Source organism: Scomber japonicus, chromosome 6 (assembly GCF_027409825.1).
Source record: "Scomber japonicus isolate fScoJap1 chromosome 6, fScoJap1.pri, whole genome shotgun sequence".
NCBI classification, from domain to species: Eukaryota; Metazoa; Chordata; class Actinopteri; order Scombriformes; family Scombridae; genus Scomber; species Scomber japonicus.
Genome location: NC_070583.1, coordinates 14,586,896 through 14,609,911, shown reverse-complemented (window position 1 = coordinate 14,609,911; position 23,016 = coordinate 14,586,896). Strand labels below are relative to the sequence as shown.

At 39.4% G+C, this 23,016-nt stretch overlaps 1 protein-coding gene across 6 annotated transcripts; it reads left to right on the top strand.

The window, feature by feature from the left end:
* Positions 1-1,928: 1,928 nt before the first annotated feature.
* On the top strand, positions 1,929-18,403 carry igsf5b (immunoglobulin superfamily, member 5b). Of its 6 annotated transcripts, XM_053321368.1 has the most exons (12): positions 2,005-2,035; positions 2,465-2,535; positions 2,856-2,951; positions 3,494-3,540; positions 4,443-4,763; positions 8,895-9,022; positions 10,662-10,824; positions 11,372-11,503; positions 15,816-15,840; positions 16,496-16,584; positions 17,266-17,330; positions 18,036-18,401. In XM_053321368.1, the coding sequence occupies exons 5-12, from the start codon at positions 4,547-4,549 to the stop codon at positions 18,120-18,122; spliced, it is 906 nt and encodes a 301-aa protein (XP_053177343.1). In that variant the 5' UTR covers positions 2,005-2,035; positions 2,465-2,535; positions 2,856-2,951; positions 3,494-3,540; positions 4,443-4,546; the 3' UTR covers positions 18,123-18,401. The 6 variants fall into 6 exon arrangements, with proteins under 6 accessions (XP_053177340.1, XP_053177337.1, XP_053177342.1 ...); XM_053321366.1 differs by lacking the exon at positions 3,494-3,540 and having other exon boundaries at positions 2,004-2,035; positions 18,036-18,402; XM_053321364.1 differs by lacking the exon at positions 3,494-3,540 and having other exon boundaries at positions 4,440-4,763.
* The last annotated feature ends 4,613 nt before the right edge of the window (positions 18,404-23,016 follow it).

Here is a 23,016-nt window from a genome sequence, read left to right as displayed (position 1 = left end):
TACCACCACTGTCTCTATCTGCAAACAGCTGCAGTGAGCACACAGAGTGCCTGGGGATCATCTGAAGCCACAAAGAAAACATCTCACAATTTTATTTTATTTATCTTTTTGTTCCTCTGAGGCAGTGATGCTGATGACGATAATGGTAATAACCCTAATCTTCAAAGCCTGTCTTGTAGTCTCTCTTTGGCATGTCGGGCATCTATGACCCACTGCAGGAAATGTGTGGGTCCAGGGAGAACCAAAGACCAGGCTTTGAAGGAATAGGCAATGCTTGTCTCCCCTCCTCCCTTAGCAGTCTCCCAACCCCTGCAAGCCCCTGTCACGCCTTATTAGACGGAGCTGCTAAGTGAGCTTCAGATGTGCCTTCCGGAGAAGTGGGCACGGGTGGCATGGGCAGAGCAGTGGTAGTGGTGGCAGTGGATGCCTCAACCGTCATGACAACTGGGAAACGTGTGACCTTATTTTTTTTCTTGTTTGTCTTGTGTTTCTGCCTGAAGGAGCCTCCCGTGCCGTCTCTTCCTGACCCCTGATGCTTGACCCCCTCAGCCCTTCAGACCCCACTCTTCCCCACGGCCACACTGGACCCTACTGGAAATTGCTGGTCATGTGCTTGAAGGCGCCGCCACCAAATCTATGTCCTAACCCGCATTTGCCGCCCCTTCCCCTCTCCCTTTTGACTGCAATTATGACTTAATTTTTATATTTTGGATGTTGAGACATGCTGTAGGACAAATTAATATGTTAAACTCAAACACATTTTTCATGTTTTACTTTTAGAAATTCTAGTTTTATAACACAAAGAGGCAGCAAAGTTGTCAGAAAATGCAAACTTGGCTTGTCCAAGGTTCATAACTCACTTTCTAGTGAGTGAATTATTCTGTTTTTTGTGTCAGTTTTACCAATGTTGTGCCTTGATGACTACAAAACATCCCTATATCAACTGAATGTGTAAATGTAAACTAAGACATCAACACTGTAAGACTGTAAACTACTCCACCACGACAATGACGTCTGCCAATGCTGCTGTCTAACCAATGCACTTTGTTGAATGAAGAGTAAAACATGTGACTAGGTATTGGATGAAATGGAAAATGCAATAAAGAGAACTGGTAAAAAAAAAACAAAAAAACAACCCACTAACATTGTTATATTTTGTTTTATTTGAAACTCTTTTGTTGGTATATTTATAGATTTGTAGACCATTGTGCAGTCTGAGCTGTACAGGGGTAAACAGGAAAGCATGTGCTGTGTCCCTATAGATTCAGAAAAGAGGTGGAGGAGGGTTAGGGTTGCACTTTTATTATTAGATACAAAAAAATGGTTACTTCATTTGGAAATCACTGTGAATAAATGTATGTGCAGAGTTTGACATTAGAAGACTGTTTTCATTTCTCTTGCATAAAGAATAGTGTCAAGGACTTCAAGATGCAGATTAAATGTGAAAGTATATAGTAAATATTTAAAAAGTGCACGCCTGTCTGTGCTTACTTCAAGTCAGAGATTGGACACTTAACAAGTTTGAAAGCCGATCGTAGTCCAAAACGTCTGAGTATAATGTGGAAACTTTCAGTGTAAGGTGGTTAATCTTTTGAAGTGACACATATTTGTACATTAATTAATTTGGGATTGTTCAATGAAGGGGAATAGATTCCCCTTCAAGACAGAAAACCATTCAAGACACACATTTATAGTGTAGTAGAGTATTTTGTCATGTTTAATTGTCTCTAAAGGGGATTTTTGGACTGCACATACATCATCCAGTGTGCCTAGCTCTATTCATTTAAAGTGGGTGGGGGTCTAGTTTTAAGACCCCTGGGAAATGGGAACTTTAAAGAGGCATTGTTTGCACTGTGAGTCATGGTGTGTATTTACATCTGTTTGTATCACAGGGCAAAGTTCCCACTGAGTTTGGTAATATTTAACAGGACAGTTTTGGGTGACATGCCTGAGCTCCTAACATGAAGAAACAGTAATGGCAGTGTATCCACTATGTGGGACACTTGCTACTGATCCAAAGAGATGCCAGACTGAGGTGAGTCACAAACACGGATGGATCTGTGGTTATTTACTGTACACTGTTTTATTCTGGAGATGCTACTATTTTGTGTTATTTGTATTTAATATCTCAGTAGTTCCATTTAATAACTTACTGTTTTCCAGAGGTGGAAAGAGTACTGAAATATCCTACTCAAGTAAAGTAGGGACATACTGACTAATATCCACCAAGCGCATAAGCATGATGTCAAATTCAAGGTCTACCAGGTGCTGTTTGAGGCAGAGAAGGACACCCCTAAGGAATAAAATGCAGACAGCTGCTCTTTTGGACATAGTTTCTTTCTTGTCAAAATCAAGTTGTCTAAATATTCATGACCATTTGAATGTGGAGTTATGCTAGTGTGTTGATATATTTAAAAGGCACAATATTTGTTTGTATATTGAATGTATATATCATATCTTGCAGCTCATAACCTAAGAACTGTACACAGATGGGACCTTGACAGTCACCTATGTAGTTTTAATAGCCATAAGCGGGTAAATTCTTCCTCAGCAATGACTAGCTCCAGGACGGTGTGTGTAGCTGTGTTGGATGATGATGTTGTTCTGGTAACACTCACTGACTTCTTGTTTATTCTTAGAATATTTTCTTTTTGTAAAGCTAAAGATGAAGGAAATGTAATTAGTTTTGCAAGTACTTGATCATAAACCAAATATTGGAGTGTCTATTGGAAATCTCATGGCGATCCATCCTAGGGTTGTTGAAACATTTTTTATTTAAAATCACCAAATTTCAAGGCAGTCTAGACCAAAGTGGTGAAACTGCAATAATATAATTACATTGTTTTTTGTTTCAGATCTGTTCAGCACTGAACAATGGACTGACTGGATGGACAAATTAACCATGGACATCTTTACTCTGTTAATGCTTCTACTTTCATGCAGGATTAATGGTGAGACTTGAGCTCAAAACAAACAGCAGCTTGTCTGGTTGGAGATGTATCAGAGAGGCCAGTAATGTACTTGTATTAACAGCCACATTCAGTGCTGTGGTTTGCTGAACAGCAGCACCCTTTAGATTAAAGCCACAGACAATTTAATTAGAGGGCCTAATGATCTATATGCACTTTATAATTAATTTTCTTCGAAATTTCTGCCTATCTAGTTAACAGTAAGATGTAGCTAGTGGTCAGGGGACTTCAGAGTCACTGGATCACAGTCCCAATAGGAGCATGCACAAAGTCTGCTCATTAGTCTGCTATTCTCTGATTGCAATGAAAAGAAATAGCTGTGTAGGACGGCCTAGATATTTCTCAGACCTAATTTCCTAAACGGATGCATAATTTATGACCCATCATGCCGGCTGTAGAAGGTAACGCAGTTAGCTCAGCACAAACAAGTTATACATCACTCTGAGTACTGTGGCGTAAACCTGTTATTTCATATTTCACAGTTTGCCATTAATATTAATTCCCTTTCCTCCTTCATTTGTCAGCAGTAAAAAGCTGGAAAAGATATGCTGAAATTCAATTGAAGATGAGTGTATGCATATGCATCTGTTTATAGTGTAATGGAGGAGTGTGGCCTAACAGTTTGTGCACAGTGGGTTATGAATGTCTTCTCACAGTATCTGTTTATCTCTAATTATGTAATCTTGGTAGGTTCACTCAATTCTGCAGGTTACTGTGCTATGGTCTGTTGGTGAAGGCTTCAGTTAATATGTCAGAATTTCACCCAAATCATTGCCTTTGTGCATGCATCTGGACAAACACAGTAAGAAAAAGATGTAGGGAGATGTGCTGCCACTTGCTTTATTCATTTCTCTCCTTCTTTCTTCTTCACCTCTTACTCACTCCCTCCTTGTCTTGCATGTTCTAGCAAATATGTCTAAAAGTGACACTAATGAAGTCCTCTGTCATGGCAAGATTTAGATCTGTACCTGGATTCATGACATGGAAGCAGTAACCCAAATGTGCTCTGTTCCTCCTTTGAAATCTTGACTCACACTTGACTCACAGAGCAATGAATAAAACAGTGTGCTCTCCTGAGTAATATACTTACTGGTCACTCATTGTCCATTATATTTATCCTTTGATAACGAATAACAATTTATCCAAGTCACTTCCTATCGCAAAGGTTTGATCATGCTCCATGTGCTCTTTGCATGCATTTTGAAGGAGTCAATGGTAGCATTTTCCTTTGACTGTGGTTTAACCATGTTTAGACTAGAGACTGCTTTTGTGTTTTCTTTGCTATTAACACCACAAGAGTGATTTTCTGCTTCTTCTTCTTCAAGGTCAATATGCTTCATATATTGCATAATGAGCTTATTAATTCTGATTGGTGTAACATTGTTTTAACATTACTTTTTAATATTAGTTGTTAAAGGTATATTTTGTAATTTTTTTGTCAATTGTCACAGTATTTTCTGTCTTGTTTAGCAGTTGGAGCTCAGGTAAAACTGGTACCTGAAACCCTGACAGTCCTGCGAGGAGATGAGGCCCGCTTCACCTGCAGCATCACACCCAGTAACACCAAGTGGGCCGCTATGGTGTGGACCCTGAACAATAGAGTGGCGCTCACCATCTCCAGAGAGCACGGCATCCTTCCCTCTCGTGACCTTAATGTGATGGCAGAGAATGGGTCTTCTTCAAAGGTTGACAGCTGGGTGTTCATCCTTAACAACACAGAGAGACTCCATGAGGGACCAGTGGCCTGTGACATCCAGGACTTTGAAAGAAAAACAGCCAATCTGTTTGTACAAGGTCTGTTTATTCATATATGTGTGTGTGTGTGTGTGTGTGTGTGTGTGTACATATGTGTGTGTGTGAGAGAGAGTGAGTATGAAGAGGGACTATGTGCATGTGTTTTTGTGTGTACATACATGTGTGTGTGGTTGTTACCTTGGTTCATTGTAGCAGGAAGGCAGCAAGGAACAGTTTGTTTCTTTTGCAGAGAAATTCAATGGCTTTTTGTGCCGCCAGCTTCTCTCAGGGATACTCACTTTATATACACACATTCACACACGCACACAAGTAGCAAAGGAAAGCAAGCAGATGGCAAATCTCATGAAAACTATTGAAGTGTGAGAGGGTGCCGAAACACGCTGAATTTAACCTTGACGTGGCAAAAAGCAGTGTGTAAAAAGAGACAAATGAAGAGACTAAACAAAAGTTGTGTAGCTGCTTTGATTCTGCCAACCCACACACTGCCATCTCAACTAAAGAACACAGACACCCAGAGACGAGACAAAAACAAGCAAACCTATAGTACTTTCTCTCAGCATTCAAGGTGCACATCCTAATTAACAGCCTTTGATTCCATTAGTTTGAAGTGAGGGATTCAAGAATTAAAGTTTTCAAGTTTCTGTAAAGTAGCTCAATCAGTGCCTGAAGGATCAATCATGGTGTACATTAAAGGTGGGAAATAATTTGTGCCTGTGTAGCGGAGTACAGTTGCCAAGACATGTTTGATGGTCTCTGTGAAATAGTTAATGATGGTGTGGGTGGTGTCAGGGAGAGGAATTGATTAGCTCCCAGTGCTGGACTCCATGACAGTCAGAACAGGCAGCAGAGCAGGATTTACAGGCTGCAGCTACAGCCAATCTCTTTCTCCTCTCCTCTTCTCATTTAGTGTATATTATGAAGATGCTGTGCCAAAAGGGGTGCTGTGTTAGGACCGGGTGGCACATTTACTGGAGAGTTAGGGTCAGGACCTGATAAGAATCAGTAGTTTTCTGCAGCTCTGATGGTGTTGTATACTGGTTCACACTGCAGTTGTTTTCGAGCTCGGAAGAACTAATATTTTAAGAAGTGGGAACAGTGGTAGTAATTACCAAAGAAAAAAACATCTGAAGTCTAAAGAAGTGACTTAAAATGGCCTAACTATTCACAATTATTCTACTTTCAGACAAATTGGGGAGCAAAATGGGGAGTGTTGTGCCATTATTCTTTTTCTTCTTCTTTTTTGTGAGAGCAGAGAAGAAGGGCCAGCGGATAGCGGGCGTGGGGCATGTGTCTTTGTTAGTTTCCCCTGGTGCTGTTGCTATTTTCGCGCCCTGCGAACACGTTGTCTAAATAGCAAATGCACTTGCACCAGTCTGTGCGCCTATAGGCATGTTGATGTCAAAATGAGTCAGGCGCATTGGTGGCGCATTGCTATTTTGAGGCAGAGAAAAGCGATTGCGCTACTGACAGGTCTAAACACATTTATTGGATATTACTGATTAAATGTTATCTCTACCAACAGTTATTCCTATAGCCACTTTACAGAAAGTAAAAACAGTTGTTTTATAAAGTTTGGAATATTATTTATTCAGTTATCTTTTTGTCATAACCTTCTACAATTCAATCGTTTTCATGCAATACCTTAGTTTTTAAGATTTTCTGATGATAAAACAGCATATTTTATCTAACAACTAATAAATGACACACATTTCTGGAAATATATTCACATCGTCTCACATTTATTTTAGTAGCACAAGTCAACTCATTAAATGCTTGATAAGATTTGCACAGATCTGTGCTTCCCTTGACCTTATCATTCAGCTCATTTGCATCTCCAGTATGAACCCTTGAATTGAGAGCTCAGCTAAAAAAAAATCTATGTGGAAACATCTCCCCTGCAAAAAGCGAGAGGAAACAAAACCAATGACCCATTGTCTCCAATATATTATGAAGAGGGCCTCCATTGCGGCCAGTGCCACAAATCCCTGCTGACTTACAGTGCATCCAGAAAGTATTCACACCCCTTCACTTTCCTCACATTTTGTTATGTTACAGCCTTATTCCAAAATTGATTGAATTACTTTTTTTCCTCATCAATCTATACACAATACCCCATAATGACAAAGTGAAAAGGTTTTTTTTTTTTTTTAATTCTTGCCAATGTATTAAATATAAAGCCTCTACTCAGTAAAAGGCACATGACAGCCTGCTTGGCGTTTGCCAGAAGGCACTTCAAAGACTCTTAGACCATGAGAAACAAGATTCTCTGGTCTGTTGAAACCAAGATTGAACTCTTTGAAAGATGAACGGAGCAAAGTACAGAGAGATCCTTGAGGAAAACCTGCTCCAGACCTCAGACTGGGGCGAAGGTTTACTTTCCAACAGGACAACAACCCTAAGCGCACAGCCAAGACAACGTAGGATTGGCTTTGGGACAAGTCTGTGAATGTCCTTGATTGGCCCAACCAGAGCCCAGACTTGAACCCGATTGAACATCTCTGGAAAGACCTGAAAATAGCTGTGTAGCGACGCTCCCCATCTAACCTGACAGAGCTTGAGAGGATCTGCAGAGAAGAATGGGAGAAATACCCCAAATACACGTGTGCCAAGCTTGTAGCTTAATACCCAAGACTTGAGGCTGTAATCGCTGCCAAGGGTGCTTCAACAAAGTACCGAGTAAAGGGTGTGAATTCTTATGTACATGCGATATTTCAGTTTTTTAATTTGAATACATTTGCAAAAATATCTAAAATCTTTTTCGCTTTGTCATTACGGGTATTATGTGTAGATTGATGAGAGAACATTTTTTTTATCCATTTTTGAATAAGGCTGTAACATAACAAAATGTGAGGAAAGTGAAGGGGTGTGAATACTTTCCTGATGCACTGTATGCACCCATTAACAGTAGTGTGTGGTGACTCAGGCCCTCCAGTGTAGATGCAGAAGATCACTATGGCCTGACACAGCCTTTGAATTAATCGTGCATCCTGGAACGCCCAGTTAACAGTCAGCAACTCTGCCTGTGATTTGTGCACTGCAGCTTCAAATATACTGTTGAGGGGAGCCACCAATCTATACAGTGGGCTGCTTGACTCTATGTGCTATCATCCTCACTCCCTGTTTTAATTGTCTATATGAAGATGATGTAATTACAACCACACAATTCTCAATGCTATTTCTTCTCTATTTTTCACTTACAAACACAAACCTCTCACATGAACAAATTGATGTACATAGCATGTACTGTTGTATCAATCTGCAGTGAAGACTGAAGCTACAGAAAAGGAATAGAGTGAACATGCCTGTAGTGATTGGATTGAATAAATTAACACCCACACATACGGCACATGTGTTATCACTGCTCATGTTACATAACTTGCATGCAGACGTATACAATCCTGAACACAGATATATTCAAGTCTTTAGATATTGCCTTCAAAGCAATAATTTCCTCTCTGAGGACCACTGCTGAGTGAGCTGAAGGCTCCACACCTTACCCAAAAGTCTTCACTTTCCACAGTTATTAACAAACCTTCTCTAAGAGCAGCTGAGTCCACTATCAGAAGCTTTCAGAATTGGAAGGTATGAAGTTTATGACATCAAATCAGCCATCAAGTAAAAAACCCTGGAGAAAAGGGACAGCCAATAATGTGTACAAAACATCTGAGGATTTGAACCTAAATCAACACAGACATGTCATTTGCTCAGACAAAGCACCAAAGTGTCTGTAATTATCTTTCTGTCTATAGCAATTGTCTGTTGCATCCACCGCCTTTCATTCGCCCAGACAATAGACTTCACACATGTGATACTGTATTTCCCAGGGCCTTAAGTGGCTTATTTAGCTGGCATGGAAGGAGATGGAGGAGAAAAGGGGGAAGCATTTGTCAGGCAGTTGAGACTTTGAGACACGCAATCAATCACCCGGCACGAATGAAATCCATCTTTTGTAAGTGAACGCACCAACTGAAGAGGTGATGCTCATCTTTGGGTACAGACATGTGCACATGAATTTCAACAGAGACTGATATGAAATTGATTCCTATACCCAGTTTTATCTGCATGCATGACTTCACTCACATTCATACATATTCAGGAATATACAAAAAAAAACATAAAAAAAGGAACTACATTCATGTTTGTGAATGTACTCTTTTTTTCTCATTGCAGAAAAGGGCAGCGTGAAAGTCTTTGGAGACAACAAGTTGGCTTTCAGAGGGCATTCAGTCCTGTTTGAATGTGAAGCAGCAGGATGGTACCCTCAACCCACTTTGCGATGGCAGGTGACTGATAAAAAGGTAAATGAACAACAATGACTCATCCTCACCACTAGTACCTTTTATCTAAACTTAGCAGGCCATTTTCCAAAACATTCTGATATAATGTTGCAGAAACTTTAAATTTTTCACAGCTGCGTAATCCTTACTCTTGACATCACTCAAATACATCATAAAAGCTTGTTTTTCCTATTACACATTTATCTGTGAACTCCTAATGCACTCAGATGAATTTAGTTTATAGCATTCAAAAAGGCAAAAAACAAGAAGAAAACCTTAGTTTTATTTATTTGTTTCTATCCATTTCTAAATATAATAACATCGTTAAAACAATTCACAGACTTCTTTGTGAGCACTTTAACTGGAAACTTCCCCTGACTCTCTGCAATACTCCACACAGGGATCTAAGATGGAGTGGAGAATGAGCAAATGCAGATGAATTATTCCTTTTAGGCTCAGTGGCCTGATCTCTCCTATTGATCCTTCAGCAAGCTGTCAGCTTGTCACAGTGAGGAGTGCACTTCTTTTTAGAGGAGATGAGAGAAGCCTGATTTGATCGATTAAAGTCAAGTCCATTTAAAAGGCTGTGGCTCAGGAGGTAGAGCGGGTCGTCCACTAAACAGTAGGTTGGTGGTTTGATCCCCAGCTCTTCCAGTCAGCATTTTGAAGTGTACATGGGCAATATACTCAACCCCAAAATGTGGTGTGTGAGTGAATGGCTGAGCAAGACATTGTGGGGAACTTTGGACAGAAAGTTCCGTATAGCTGAGCAGGTTGGCATCTTGCATGATAGCCTCTCAGTTTGTGAATGTGTGTGAATGGGTGAATGTTGACATGTAATAAAGATGCGCTTTGAGCGGTCGATAAGACTAGAAAGGCACTATATAAGTGCAGTCCATTTGCCATTTAACCTTCATGCAATGTATTCCTAACAACAGCCTTTATCCAGACTGTGCTGTGTGTGTCACTAAAATGGAAAACTATTTGTTGGTCATGAACACCACTAGCTGATGGTTGCATATATCTGCATCAGAAACAGGTCGAAACAAACTGTATGGATCATCATGTCGTCATACTTGAAGAAATGTTGCTGTCTAGGTTGTGTTTTATGTGTATTTAATATTTTGCTTGTCTAAGAAACACCAAGCAATTGCTATTGAGTCCCTCTGCACTGCGGTGAATGTTAGCAGATATCTCCAAATGTCAGCAAATCATGTCTGGCCAGACTGATGTGTCACTGAATGGAGTGGGAGGTTCACGTTGAGAGTTCCTTAAATTTTATTTCAGAGTGAACAAATAGATGGGCACATGCAGTAAATGATTCCTCAATTCTATAGGATGAGCAGATTATGAGAAATCATGAAATCTATTTCACTTCCAAATAGCTCAGTCTCTCTAAATTTGTCATTTAAAACTGAGACAAATATAGCAGAGATGAACTCATAATCAACCACTTACAATAAATGGACAGCTGATTTTTTTCCACAGCACGTGAAAAAAGAGGTTTGCATTGTTTGTGGGTGAACTGCCCCTTTAAATTCAGTCATGTTTGGAGTACATTGTAAGTACCAGGAGTACCTGACGAGTCAGAATCTAAACATATATGCAGAATATACTGCAAATAATGATCATTTTCTCTCTGTGGGGGAATGGTGTGGAGGTGAGCCAGAGTGAATACACCATCAGTAGTGAAGCATCTGGGTTGAACTTCACTGTGACCAGCACCCTCAATGTGACGGCAATGAAGAGCTCTCGTGTGGATTGTCTGGCCTCTGTGTCTGCCCTCCCTGCACCACTGATGAGCAGCGTCCATCTGACAGTGGGTAAGACAGTAACACAGCATATATTAACATGAACCTAATCCTAACCCTAACAAAGTCAGTCCTTTCTTTGTCCTGTTCGAGTTTAGTTTTCTTCTTGTACATCTTTGTGGATTTCATTTTGTTCTCTCCTATTTTCTGTCCCTTTCTCTTTTGGGAAGCCTGTGAATCATCACTAAGCATTATCATCGAAGGGGAGAGTAGGAAAGACAGCAGCTGCCACATCAACACTACACAAGTTTGAATCACAGCTACTGAAGTGGGAACTGGGGTCGCAAACCTCTCTGAGGCCCACAGCTTCAAAATGACAAATACTGCATTATTATTTTAGCTATGCTCCATTTGGAGTTGTAGTTGTGACATTTTTTGGAAATCTACACAGAGTAGCTACCCTCAGCAAACACTCTCATGCCTGCTACTGCAAATTAAAACAGGGAAAGAAACACAGGTTTCTTTACACTATGTCTGAAAACCTGCAAATGAATTGCAAAGTAACAAACCTACGTCAACATTTCTTTACTGAACACTGATGTGACCTTCTTCTCCTCAGTTGCGGAGGTGGTGGAAGAAGCAGTTGACTGCACAGTCCCGCTGGCAGTAACGGCCTCCGTCCTCGGTTTTCTTTTGCTCCTCCTGCTCTGCATCTGCACTGTCCTCTGTTACAGACAAAGGAGACAAGCAAGTAGGCACTTTGTTTTCCTTAAATTGCTCCAGGTGAAAAAAAAAGAGTCACTTCCTACTTCGCTTTTCAGAGCAGAAACTGTGATTAAAGTGTAATGAAGAAGATAGGCAGTTATGCTGTGACTCGGCACTGCCCCACACTGGCCTTCACCAAGGGCATTCAATATTTTTTCTGACAAAGCAGAACATTAGTTGTCAGCAGAAAGTCTTACTTCTCAGGAAACAGCTGCAGTACTAAGGTTAGAGGAGTAAGTGTGTGACTGCAGGGATGAAGTGGTCAAATCTGGACATGAAGGCGTAACAGGGGTGCCCTTGAGCAAGGTGTGTTAAGAGTTAAGCAACTGAACAGTGCGTTTATACAAGGCAACTCTTAAGTGTAAATTGTGAGGTTATGTGCTTTTTAAAGCAGCACCCTACCACTTTTATACATTTACCCTACTGGCCTAAATATGAAAACATTTTTGTTGAAATAACATTCCAAAAAGTGGGTTCATCTTACTTTTGAGGACTAGACATTTACGTGTTCACAACATGATGTATTCTTTTTGAATGGAGAAAGTACCAGTGTAATACCAACTCCTACAGAGAGTGTTGCCTTCAGGGATATATTTGTAGCTTATTTGTAAGTTATGAGGAGTGGAAGTAATAAAAATTAATTGATAAAAATGGAGGTGATGAAAAAGCATGTGAATTGAAAAATAGAGTGATAAATTATCAAGTGAATTGATTAATTTATTGTCGATTTAATTAAAACAGTCGTGATATAATGAAAACAGAGCCATGTTTCACCATTTTCTCCGTCTTACATTCATCATTCATCATTCACAACACAAAATTGCCATTGATCATTTAAGAAAAGTAGCCTCAAGGGTGGAAGTAACAAAAAATGATGTTAAAAAAGGGAAATGAATAAAATGCTTATGAATTAATAATAGAAGTGATGAAATGTATGTGAATTGAAAAATAGAGTGATAAATTGTAAATTGATTTGATAAACTTACTTCTGCCCAAAATGTCATCAAATTATTGTTTAAAGCAAGCAATTTTTGTTACTTTAGCCCAAATGACAAATCAAAAACCACGCCCACTGTTTAGCTGATTGAGTTTTTGGCTCTTGTGTGGACTATCGGGTGATATCGGTATCGGAAATTAAGAGTTGGGGAATATTGGAATATCGGCAGAAAAGTCAATATCGAGCATCCCTATCCAATATATTTTTTGTCAAAATCACTCCACATAGAATCTCTCCTCACTATCCGCTAGCTGTCCCTTCTAGTGCGCGCTGAAAAGAATACATCATGTTGTGAACACGTAAATAGTCTGTTTATAGCATGAATGTATTAAGGAGAAAGAGTGTTTTATAATGAATCTGTTAGAATCAGTCAGCACGTGCACAGCACAACAAGTGTTATAATAATAATGTCAGCATCATTTCTGATTGCAAAAAGAGATGACAGGCATTTCTGTTTTTACTTTGTGTATTTTACTTAGATTATTAGCAGACTTCCATAGTTATAATCACATTTCTTAGATCTAAGATGATTCAGTTTATCATGAGCTCAGCGACATGACAATTATGGAGGATTTCTACTTTTTGTTTGTTGTTGATAAAAATCACCTATTGTAAACAGAGAGCAACTGTAGTTTCCAAACACGTCATCTATTAAATACCAGTCAACTAACAGCACTTTTACTTTAATGGGAATAATAGTCTTCTCACTGCTGGTGTACGGTATGATTTATAAAGTTGTTACAGAATATTGTGGAAAAAGAGGTAGCAGTTTAGGTACGTCTCCTGTGAATGAATAAAGGGACAGAGACCTCATCCTTTACTTATTTATGTCAGTCAAATATGCACGACGGCCTGATAAAGTCCACTGAGATATGCACAACAATTGACAGTTGTGTGGTGGGAATGTAGTGACCTTGGACAGGCCATCAACCTGTTTGCATAAAGGATTACAGCTGTTGGTACACTGGCAGAGATTGTACCTTGGGGGACATGAGGGTCTGGCTGACACCTTGCCCCTGCTGCATGACTCAGCATGTTTGAGTGACTATACCCCACTGAAACACAGTCACTGAGCTTACCCTGCAGATTTAAGATGGTGATGAATGTGCTTTCAAAGGTGACTAAGGCAATACCAACTCTTACTGACTATTGCTCAGGAAACGCGACAAACCCCCATTAATAAGGGTTTAAAATATCCACACAGCAAGACAGTTATACTGCAGTTCTTTTAGAGCTCATAACTTAACCCGGGATATTTGTGATGGGGTCGGATTACTTGTCAACTCTCCGAAGAGAGGGGTCAATACCTTGGCAGGTTCTTCTGAGCCTGTGGAAGTGTGTGATACTGTAAAAAGTCTGTCCAGGAAGTAGGGACATTGCTCAAATGTTTCTGGAATGGCATCTCCGAGGGGATCGTTGTTCTAGCACAAGGAGGAGGAGGACGCCTGTTTATATGCGATAACAAAAAGTGGCCCTGAGTCACACATTTAGAAGTCAGCATAATCCCTGTGACTGATTCTGGACCATTGCAAATCATGGCTGTGGTTTAGGGCTAAGGGATTATCATAAAGCAGGTGTGAACTTTCTCCTCCGGCAGCTGATTCTGTACCTGAAACGTCTGAGTCCTCCTTCACTATTGTCCTTGCCTTAGTGCGACTCTTAAAGCTTTAACATCCCTGAACAAGTCAAATTAACTTCATGAGGATGTTTCACATGTTAGAGGATGTGGCATGCCTCCAAATCACTTAGCTCTTCTTTGAGTAATCCACCTCAAGAGGGAGAAATGTATGCTTCGTAATTATTGGGAGAGATCTAATATAGTTTGGTCTGCATGGCAGCAGGGATTTAAAGTATAATGACAAAGGCGATTTATCTGCCTGTCCGGGTTTGAACTAGTGTCATTAGTATCCACAAACAAATGTCAAGTTATGTAACTCGTAAAACACAATGTACAAATAACAGAGTGACTACTATCTATAAATCTGTATCTGTGCCTCTAATTTACCCCTCATATATCATCATTTCTACATCAACCTGGTATTTTTAAATGGAAATATATTTGTGAGTCTCCACATATTTGTATGGATTCTTTTGAAACTGTTCACAAAATCCACAAATGCAGGAAGCATGTGATTCATAAAATGTCACGTCTTTTAAAAAACAATGCACAAATAAAAGCAGAATGATTTGTATCTGTAATCATATGAGTAATGTATAGGGAGAAATATATTTTTATGGGATGCATGGTTGACAAATTACATAAATTGGATGGATAAAATCCTTTTTTCTCATCAATCTACACACAATACCCCATAATGACAAAGTGAAAAAGGTTTTCTAGAAATTCTTGCTAATTTATTTAAAATTAAAAAACTGAAGGGAAGTGAAGGGGTGTGAATATTTTCCAGATGCACTGTATGTTTCTCCTTTTCTCCCCTCTTTTTTGCGAATCCTCATATATTATATTTGCATCAATTGTATTTTTATATCAGTTGCTCTGCTCTGCAGCAGTGGGGCGGAGCCTCAGAGCTGTGGGAGTGCATTTCATGATCAGAGCTGTACAATCAGAGTCAGTTTTACTGCCAGAAAGACGAATCAGCAACGAATCAGCACACACAACAGAAAAAAACAGAGGTAGCGACAGAAAAACTAGCCAGTAGGAGCTCAGACGTTGGTAGTCAAATCAATGGAAGGCTGTAAACTGCATCTTCTGTTCAACCTCAGTTTAGTCCCACTGGTGAAGTCTCTGTCTGGATTAAAACCATTACATTTATTAAATCCTTATCGTTTTATTACATAAATAGATGGCGACTCACAAATATATTTCCATTTAAAAATGCTAAGCTGACACAAAAGATGATACATGAGTAGTAAATTAGAGGCACCAATACAGATTTACAAATATAAAACAAATACAAATCACTCACATTTATTTGTAAATTGTGTTCTACGAGTTACATAACTTATTTGTTTGTGATTACTAATGAGATTGTTTTAAACCTGTAGTCCTGGGGTGAGTGCCAAGGGGCAGCTTTGCATAAAACAACCATGAAGCTGTGTTGGAAAACTCATTAACACTCAGCTCTAGCTTTCACTGTTGAATTGCAAACTGACTGGAGGCTATGATATTAGTACAGAGCCCAAAACAAACAAACACCATGACTTTTACAGCTTTCATATTGCTGTGGATGCAGTGAGCAAGCACAGTGGTTCTGTGGTCAATGCAGTGAGAATAATTAAGTTAACTGCTGATAGCTCATAATAGCTCTGTGTTCTTTATGCCTCATTTGTTTGCTTTCAGAACAAAGCCGGCAGGAAGAAGCAAGGTAAGATTCAAAAAGTATTTTTCCAGACATATTTTACTTCATGAGACTATTTTTGAACAATGCAAAACTTGTATCTCCCCTCTCTTTTTAAATCAACTAAATGAATTTTAGGAGCTGCCAATAATCTGTGACATTGAGCTCAGTTTATACTTTACATAAGCTCATACAATATGACAACTCAGCTAATATGTACAGCTTATTTCTGAGAATGAATGCGCTTTTATTGTCCTTCATAAACGAAAATTGAAGAAATGAATTTGAAATTGTGAGCATTAAGTAGTCATTACATTTCGTAACAACTTCATTAAGATTTGAATAGTCGTTAGCTTATTTAAGAGGCAGATATATTACACATTATATTTGTCAGCATTTTTCCTGCAGCTAAAATACATTTTATATCTTTACCATTGAGCACACTGAAGTGTGAATTGAGTACTTTGGTTGGGTCTAATAAAGTGGGGTGAAAAATGATGATGTTCATTTTTTATCTGTCAGAGCACTTTATGATAAAAACAATGCAGAGGACACTGATATACTGCTGCTTTGTGAGAAAAGAAAATTGTCTGTTCACAACAGTACCGCCTCTGCAGTAGCTCCGCCGTATCTCAGCAAAAGGTTATCTTTTCAATTGGATTGTTCATTTGTGTATTTGCAGATTCGAGCCATCAGTGAATGTGCAAAGCCCGTTTGCTACGGTGACAGGGGGGAATGTCAACCTGGGATACTCTAATGAAAGCACCACAGGTGAGAGTGACATACTATTCAATATTACAATAGTATTCTTCAGTGACAACTGTTTAATCACAATAACAGAAAATCTCAAACTACATGTGAAATATTCAATTTAATCTGACAAACTGTAGATTTAAAATACAATATTATGCAAGGTTACTACTGTATTTGCTGCATGGGTAAAATTTGACTACATCATAACATTAAATGACCATAATCTTTATGTTGTAGTTTCACTTGTAGTTATTTTGTCTTCATCTTAACAATTACTTAGGTGCTAAGATTTTTGCCTTTCAAGATGCTTCACCCTAAAATTAAGAACAATAGATTTCTTAAAATACAGTATATCAAAGTGGATATTTCTACTTCAATGTCTGAGCTCACTCATGTCATCAAAATGTCATGAAATCTTACTTTGTGGGTAATTGAGTAGCATCAAAACCACATAAAATGCAAGTTTCAAAATCAACCAAATCATAGAGTAGTTTTATCAAAAATGTCAAGTTTTCAGTCAGAAATAAAGGATTGGATTACTGAACTGAGGCTACTGTGTTTGGTATGCCTCAGTCCTCTAAACCATTAAAGCCACATTTTTTGCTGAGGTCTACATTAAGTCTAAAGTGAGCTGTGCAGTAGCTGTTCAGTGGGGCTGCAAGGTTAGATCAGGCTAAATTACTGTTTCTCACCCTGCAGATGCAGCTCACAATGAGCTAATCATGGAAACTCCTAGACAGATGGATTTTGCCAGCTTTGACAAGGTAAGAGAGAGAGAGAGAGAGAGCTAGATAGAGAGAGTGCGAGAGAGAGCGAGCGAGCGAGAGAGAGTGCGAGAGAGAGCTAGATAGAGAGAGAGAGAGAGAGAGAAAGAGAGAAAGAGAGAGAGAGAGAGAGAGAGAGAGAGAGAGAGAGAGAGAGAGAGAGAGAGAGAGAGAGAGATGCAGCCTCTCATGATGAACACAGGAAGGAACTGAATTGGACTACTGGTACACCTCTACCTGCCTCACGTCAGGCAGCTCAACACATCCATTACAGCAAAGATGCTTTTTGGTCGTAGTGGGTAAATCTACATTTGTATTTTTAGCTGAAAGGGAAGTTCCAAGTATCTCTGTCATCATTGTGGTGTATAATCTAAATATTGAGATAACAGACTGTGACCTGACATGCATTTTCTGTCTTTGTTCTGCCATACATGAACCTAGCCTGTCAATGCTGGTGCCTCTGAGGGTTTACTGAGCATTATCTGTCAGTGACTAATTGATTGTTAGATTGTTTTTGGTACCATACAGTATTGATACCTTGAGTAATATCTTGGTGTCAAATAATAAATGGGGAAGGGGCCTCTTTACTGGATTTTATAAAGAAATAAAATACGCAAAAATTGTCACTGCTGCACTCATGTATCATCTTGTTACAATGATTTTCCTGTAAATGTTTTCCATTGACTAAATGTGATGGTCCTCCAGGTTCCTGATCTTGTGTCATTCAGAAGCCAGTCTCCACACCAGGACAGCCAAGCCCACATGAACATCAGGAGATTGACCACAGTTTGAATATATATTAATACATTTATATTGTTAACTATACCGTATGCCATTGAGATGTACAGTATATGGACTTTCATCAATCTTTGAATAGTATGATGTTTGTTAAGCTACAAGCTGATGCCATGTGTACAGTACAATATGTTTGCAAAAATATTATTATGTAATACCTTTAGTGGATAACATTTAAACATCTAAATTGCTTTAGAGTATATCACAAAAACAGATTTCTGTATTTTTTTATTTTCAATAAATGCTATTTTTGTGCTCTTTTATATTCTTGGTTTATATCTTTACTTATATCATTTGTGCAGGCCATAATCTATATACTTACATACACATATGAGTATTTAAAGAAACAGTCAATTTATTACAGCTTGGGTCTTATGTAACCTTTTTATTGGTTAGGATAACATATTACACGCCAAATTAACCACTGAGATCTGGGATTACAGCCACATCACTGATAAATTAGATAGAGCAAGAAACACAAGCAGTGAGGCACTTTAGCGAAATCAAATAAACCTATTATTGGTAAAACTGACAGTGAGTTCACCTAAAATGTAGGCAATATAATGTAATTGTAGGCAGCAAAATATGTTAAGAAGAGAAGATCAAAGTTGATATCTGTAAACTTTAATGGTTTGAATAATCATCTGAGCACTCTTGTTTCTTGCTCTGATAGACTTCTTTTAAGAGGTACACTGAGGTCTAAGCAATTAACTTGGTGATGCAAACTTATTATAACTGAGAGAAATGACTGGTTAAAACCACAACAATAAAATCCAGGTTGTAATGAAAGTATGAAAGAATTATTCGTTAACATATTTTAGACAGTGCAAAATTTTAGCTATTAGCTTCCTGCTATCAGATACACTCTTAGATCTAGACTCATCCTTGATAATTGTCTTGCGATCTTATCATAAGTCAATCGGACAGCGAAATATGGAACACTACTGTAGATGGAATGTATTTACATGGACTGTAAATGACATCTCATTCTGCTGATTTGCCTGTTTTGATTGTATATTTGCTGACTACTTGTGTGCTCAAACAGACAAAGTGCAAGTTTTCTTCATACCTGTAGCTTTACTGTTTTACCACATTTACAGACTGAATTCCTGGAAGAGGATCATGATCATCTGATCCAAAACAAGTTTCTCCTCAAACAGTAATTCATCATACAGTATTTGTGACACAATGAATAGTCTGTTTCTGTTTCATCATTTAAGTCAAATACTGTTTTCAGGAAAGCCAGTGTGTGCCTCTCCCCCTTTTTCATGTGTAACTGCATCTTAAACTAAATTAATTTCCAAGTCATGGGAAGGAAATGGTTATAAAGACAGTGTCAATGGTACGGGCTAGAGTGTAAATTAACACCATGTGACTGGTGCTGCAATGGGAACAATGTGATGGTGAGGCTCTCTGTAAAATGCACAGAATAACAGATTTATCTCTATGTGAAGAGGTTGACATAACATTTGCATTTCATAATAGTAAAGTATGGAGAGTGGAGCGGTGGAGATGGAAGTGTATGAATCTGCCAGACCTTCTCTATAATTTCCCTAGCACTGCTGTTGACACACATGCACCAAATAAATGAGCTGGACAGAAATTAAATAAATTATCCACCACATTTGGTCATTACTATTGTTTGATAATACCACAATATCCATGTAAAAATCAATGGGAATATTACTTATATACTTATTCTGGATAACCTTGTAGCTTTTTGAGGAGCAGATGTATTTGCATCATATATCAACTCTAACAACTGCATTGGCCTTGAAGGATATGAGAAAGCATGCAATCAGCAGCTTATGTTTTGTTGAATTGGAAATGTTCTTTCATTTCGCTGACGGCCAATGCACATTGTGATTGGACCTTTTAACTTTTGATTTGATTTATCTCTGATGGTATCATTGATTAGCTGAATACGACTCCAGGCCCATAAGAGAATGGCCTACTGGCGAAATTTCAGCAAATGCACGCTATTGAAAACAAATGAAGTCATTTGCAGTGGATTCAATTGTGAGGTGGCATATTTTTGCATAATATCATATGTGATACTACAGGGCAGTCAAAAGTTAGGATCAGCCAGGGCAGAACCTAGAGAGGACGCATAAATATTTAGTATGCGTGTTGGTGAACTGGTATCATTTATCTTGTCTCTAGTCTGATACAAAAGATAAGCGGTCTGTTAGAAAACAAGACTTGGAATCTGAAGCCACTCTAGCAACTCTGTGTTTTTAGCTAAATGCTAACATCATCATGCTAACACACTCATGACATACTTAACTGCTTAACATAAGTTGGTATATTATTTACCATTTCTTACCATTCCATCCATCCATTTTCTACTGCTTATCTGTGACTAGGACGTGTTGGCATCAGACTGAGTAAGGAAACCCAGACATCCTTCACCAAGGCAATGCCATCCAGCTCCTCCTGGGGAATTCCAAGATGATCCAAGGCCAGAAGAGATACATAGTTCCTCCAGTGTTTTCTGGGTGTGCCTTGCGGTCTTCTACCAGTTGGACATGCCTGGAATACTTCCAGAGGGAGGTGCCCAAACCACTACAGCTGGCTTCTTTCAATGTGAAGAAGCAGCAATTCTACTTCAAGCTGTCCCTGGATGTCTGAGCTCCTCACGCTATCTCTAAGGCTGAGCCCTGACACCCTCCGGGGAAAACTCATTTTGGGCACTTGTATCTGGGACCTCATTCTTTTGGTTACTACCCAAAGTTTGTGACCATAGGTGAGGGTTGGGATGTAGACCAACTGACTAATTGAGGGCTTTGCTGTCTGACTTAACTGTTTCCTCACAACAACGGTCCAGTATAATGTCCGCATTACTGTACTCCTTAAACTCCTTCACTTAGAGTGCCAACTCATTCCCAAGCTAGAGGGATCCGTCCACCTTTTACCAGCAGAATACCATGGCCTCACGTTTGGAGGTGCTGACTGTCATTCCGGCTACTTACATTTGCCTCAAAAGTGTCCCAGTGCATGCTGGAGGTCACGGTGTGTTGAAGCCAACAGAACCATTGCTTTCTTTGGTGTGTTACAGATTTACTAATTAGCACGTAACGCAATGTGCGGATAGAATTGCCATTAATTTTTCTGGTAGCCTATATGTTGTTATAAATCAGTGTGGCACTAGAGGAATAGTTAGGGGATCACCAAAGCCATTTTAATCTATTATCGGGCATTGTGAATGTGCTAAATTTCACAGCAATCCACCCAATAGCTGTTAGGATAGTTTAGTCTGGCCAAAAGTGGTGGACAGACTGACTGATATTGGCATCCATAGAGCCACACTGCAAACTGACTAAATGACTAAAAACAGATACTTTTGTACCCCAGAAAGCTCTACACTGGTGTCACTGTTCACAGAGATTAAACACTGAATACTTACCACACCACCCTTCAAATGCAAGCTTTTGTTCTGACATTGTGTTGCTGGCAGCTCTATCTTGGCTTTCCAGCGTTTTTCCGTGAGAGAAAAAGTAAGTAGAAATAGTTAAAGGAAGTGAAAGAAAGGCATATAGAACATACACACAACATTGACAGCTCACAGAAAGCTCCCTGTGAATTGTCAATTATGTAGAAACAGCATGACTGCTTGCATTATTGAAAATAGTATGCTGACATAGTTTCCTGTTATTCTCTATCGCCAGATGGCTGACACAGATCTTCACTTTGGAAATCACATCTCGCCAGTGAATGTGAGCAAAGTGTTTGTCCTCTATCTTTCCCTCTAAGCTTTCATTGTTGCTGCCTTCTGTTTTCTTGCACCAAACACTCAACATTAAAGCGGCAGGTTATTAAATAAATTAGGTTTCCTCCAGCGGGCCTCACAAAGACAGGCGCAAAATGAGAGGCCCATTACATGGCCTGCTTTAGTGTTTTGTTTTCCAGCTTAACCTTACCCTTCCCTGGGGCTTACTCAGGGCACTCCATGGGTGTCAGTTACGCCACACAAAATGGTGTGCTCATATCACTTGGAAGCATCTAAAGCACAGGGAGCCAGCCAGGGCCAGTCACTGTCTGCCTCTGCAACAGTGAGGCTGTAACAAGGTCTCCCACTTTCACTGCACATAACTGAGTATATCTACTGGAGTAGAGATCAGTTGCTGTCTACACTGCTCCCCCTTGTCTGTCATGAACCTACCTCCTCCTCACGTCATCATGTGACGCTACAGTTACACTGCACATGCTCAGCCTCCACCGTCACTCCAGCTACCACAGTCTTACATCAGCATGCAAACTTCAGTCTTCAAGGGACCACCTGTCAGTACAACAGGTATCTCCTTCCACTCTGCATGCATCACAGAAAATTACTAAGCATAGCAAAACCATCAGGGAAGGCAGGAAAGAACTCAGCTGCTAGGGTGCAGCTCCCAAGCTACCTAAACAGTTTTCTGTTGGCAATTAGCAAGAAGCCACTGCACTCTTTTCTTTGTGTGTGGATAAATAAATGGAAACTTACACTAATGGCTCTCTGGAGCCCAGTATGATGTCTCCAGTGGCTTGTTATATTCTGCTTTCCACTTCCTGTTCGTTAAGGTCCATTAGCGGTCCAGTCACTGCACCACTATAGAGAGAGAAGGAGCTGTGCAGAGTAATGACAATAAAACAACATACTCACAACAAGTATCATAGTGCTAGCTAAAAGTAGCATCTCTTCCTTTGCTTCTCTCTCCGTCAGGCAAAAGGAAGTATTTAAGAATGGGTCACGAATATACAGTTTAATTTCACAGAAAGGCTCAAATAATAGCTAGGCACTATAGTTTTTCGTTTAGCACTCCTGTTCAGTATGACTAAAACAGGAGTGTTGTTGTTGTGTGTTTGACGGGGACTTTTCAACTAAGGATTTAGTGTTTTAGTGAGTATTTATGTC

Excerpts from the sequence above, each read along its gene's own strand:
- igsf5b (XM_053321364.1), top strand. The coding sequence starts at position 2,888 with ATGGACAAATTAACCATGGACATCTTTACTCTGTTAATGCTTCTACTT. Across the intron at positions 2,952-4,439 it reads ACTTTCATGCAGGATTAATG|CAGTTGGAGCTCAGGTAAAA; the intron begins GTGAGACTTGAG and ends TGTCTTGTTTAG. Across the intron at positions 4,764-8,894 it reads AGCCAATCTGTTTGTACAAG|AAAAGGGCAGCGTGAAAGTC; the intron begins GTCTGTTTATTC and ends TTCTCATTGCAG.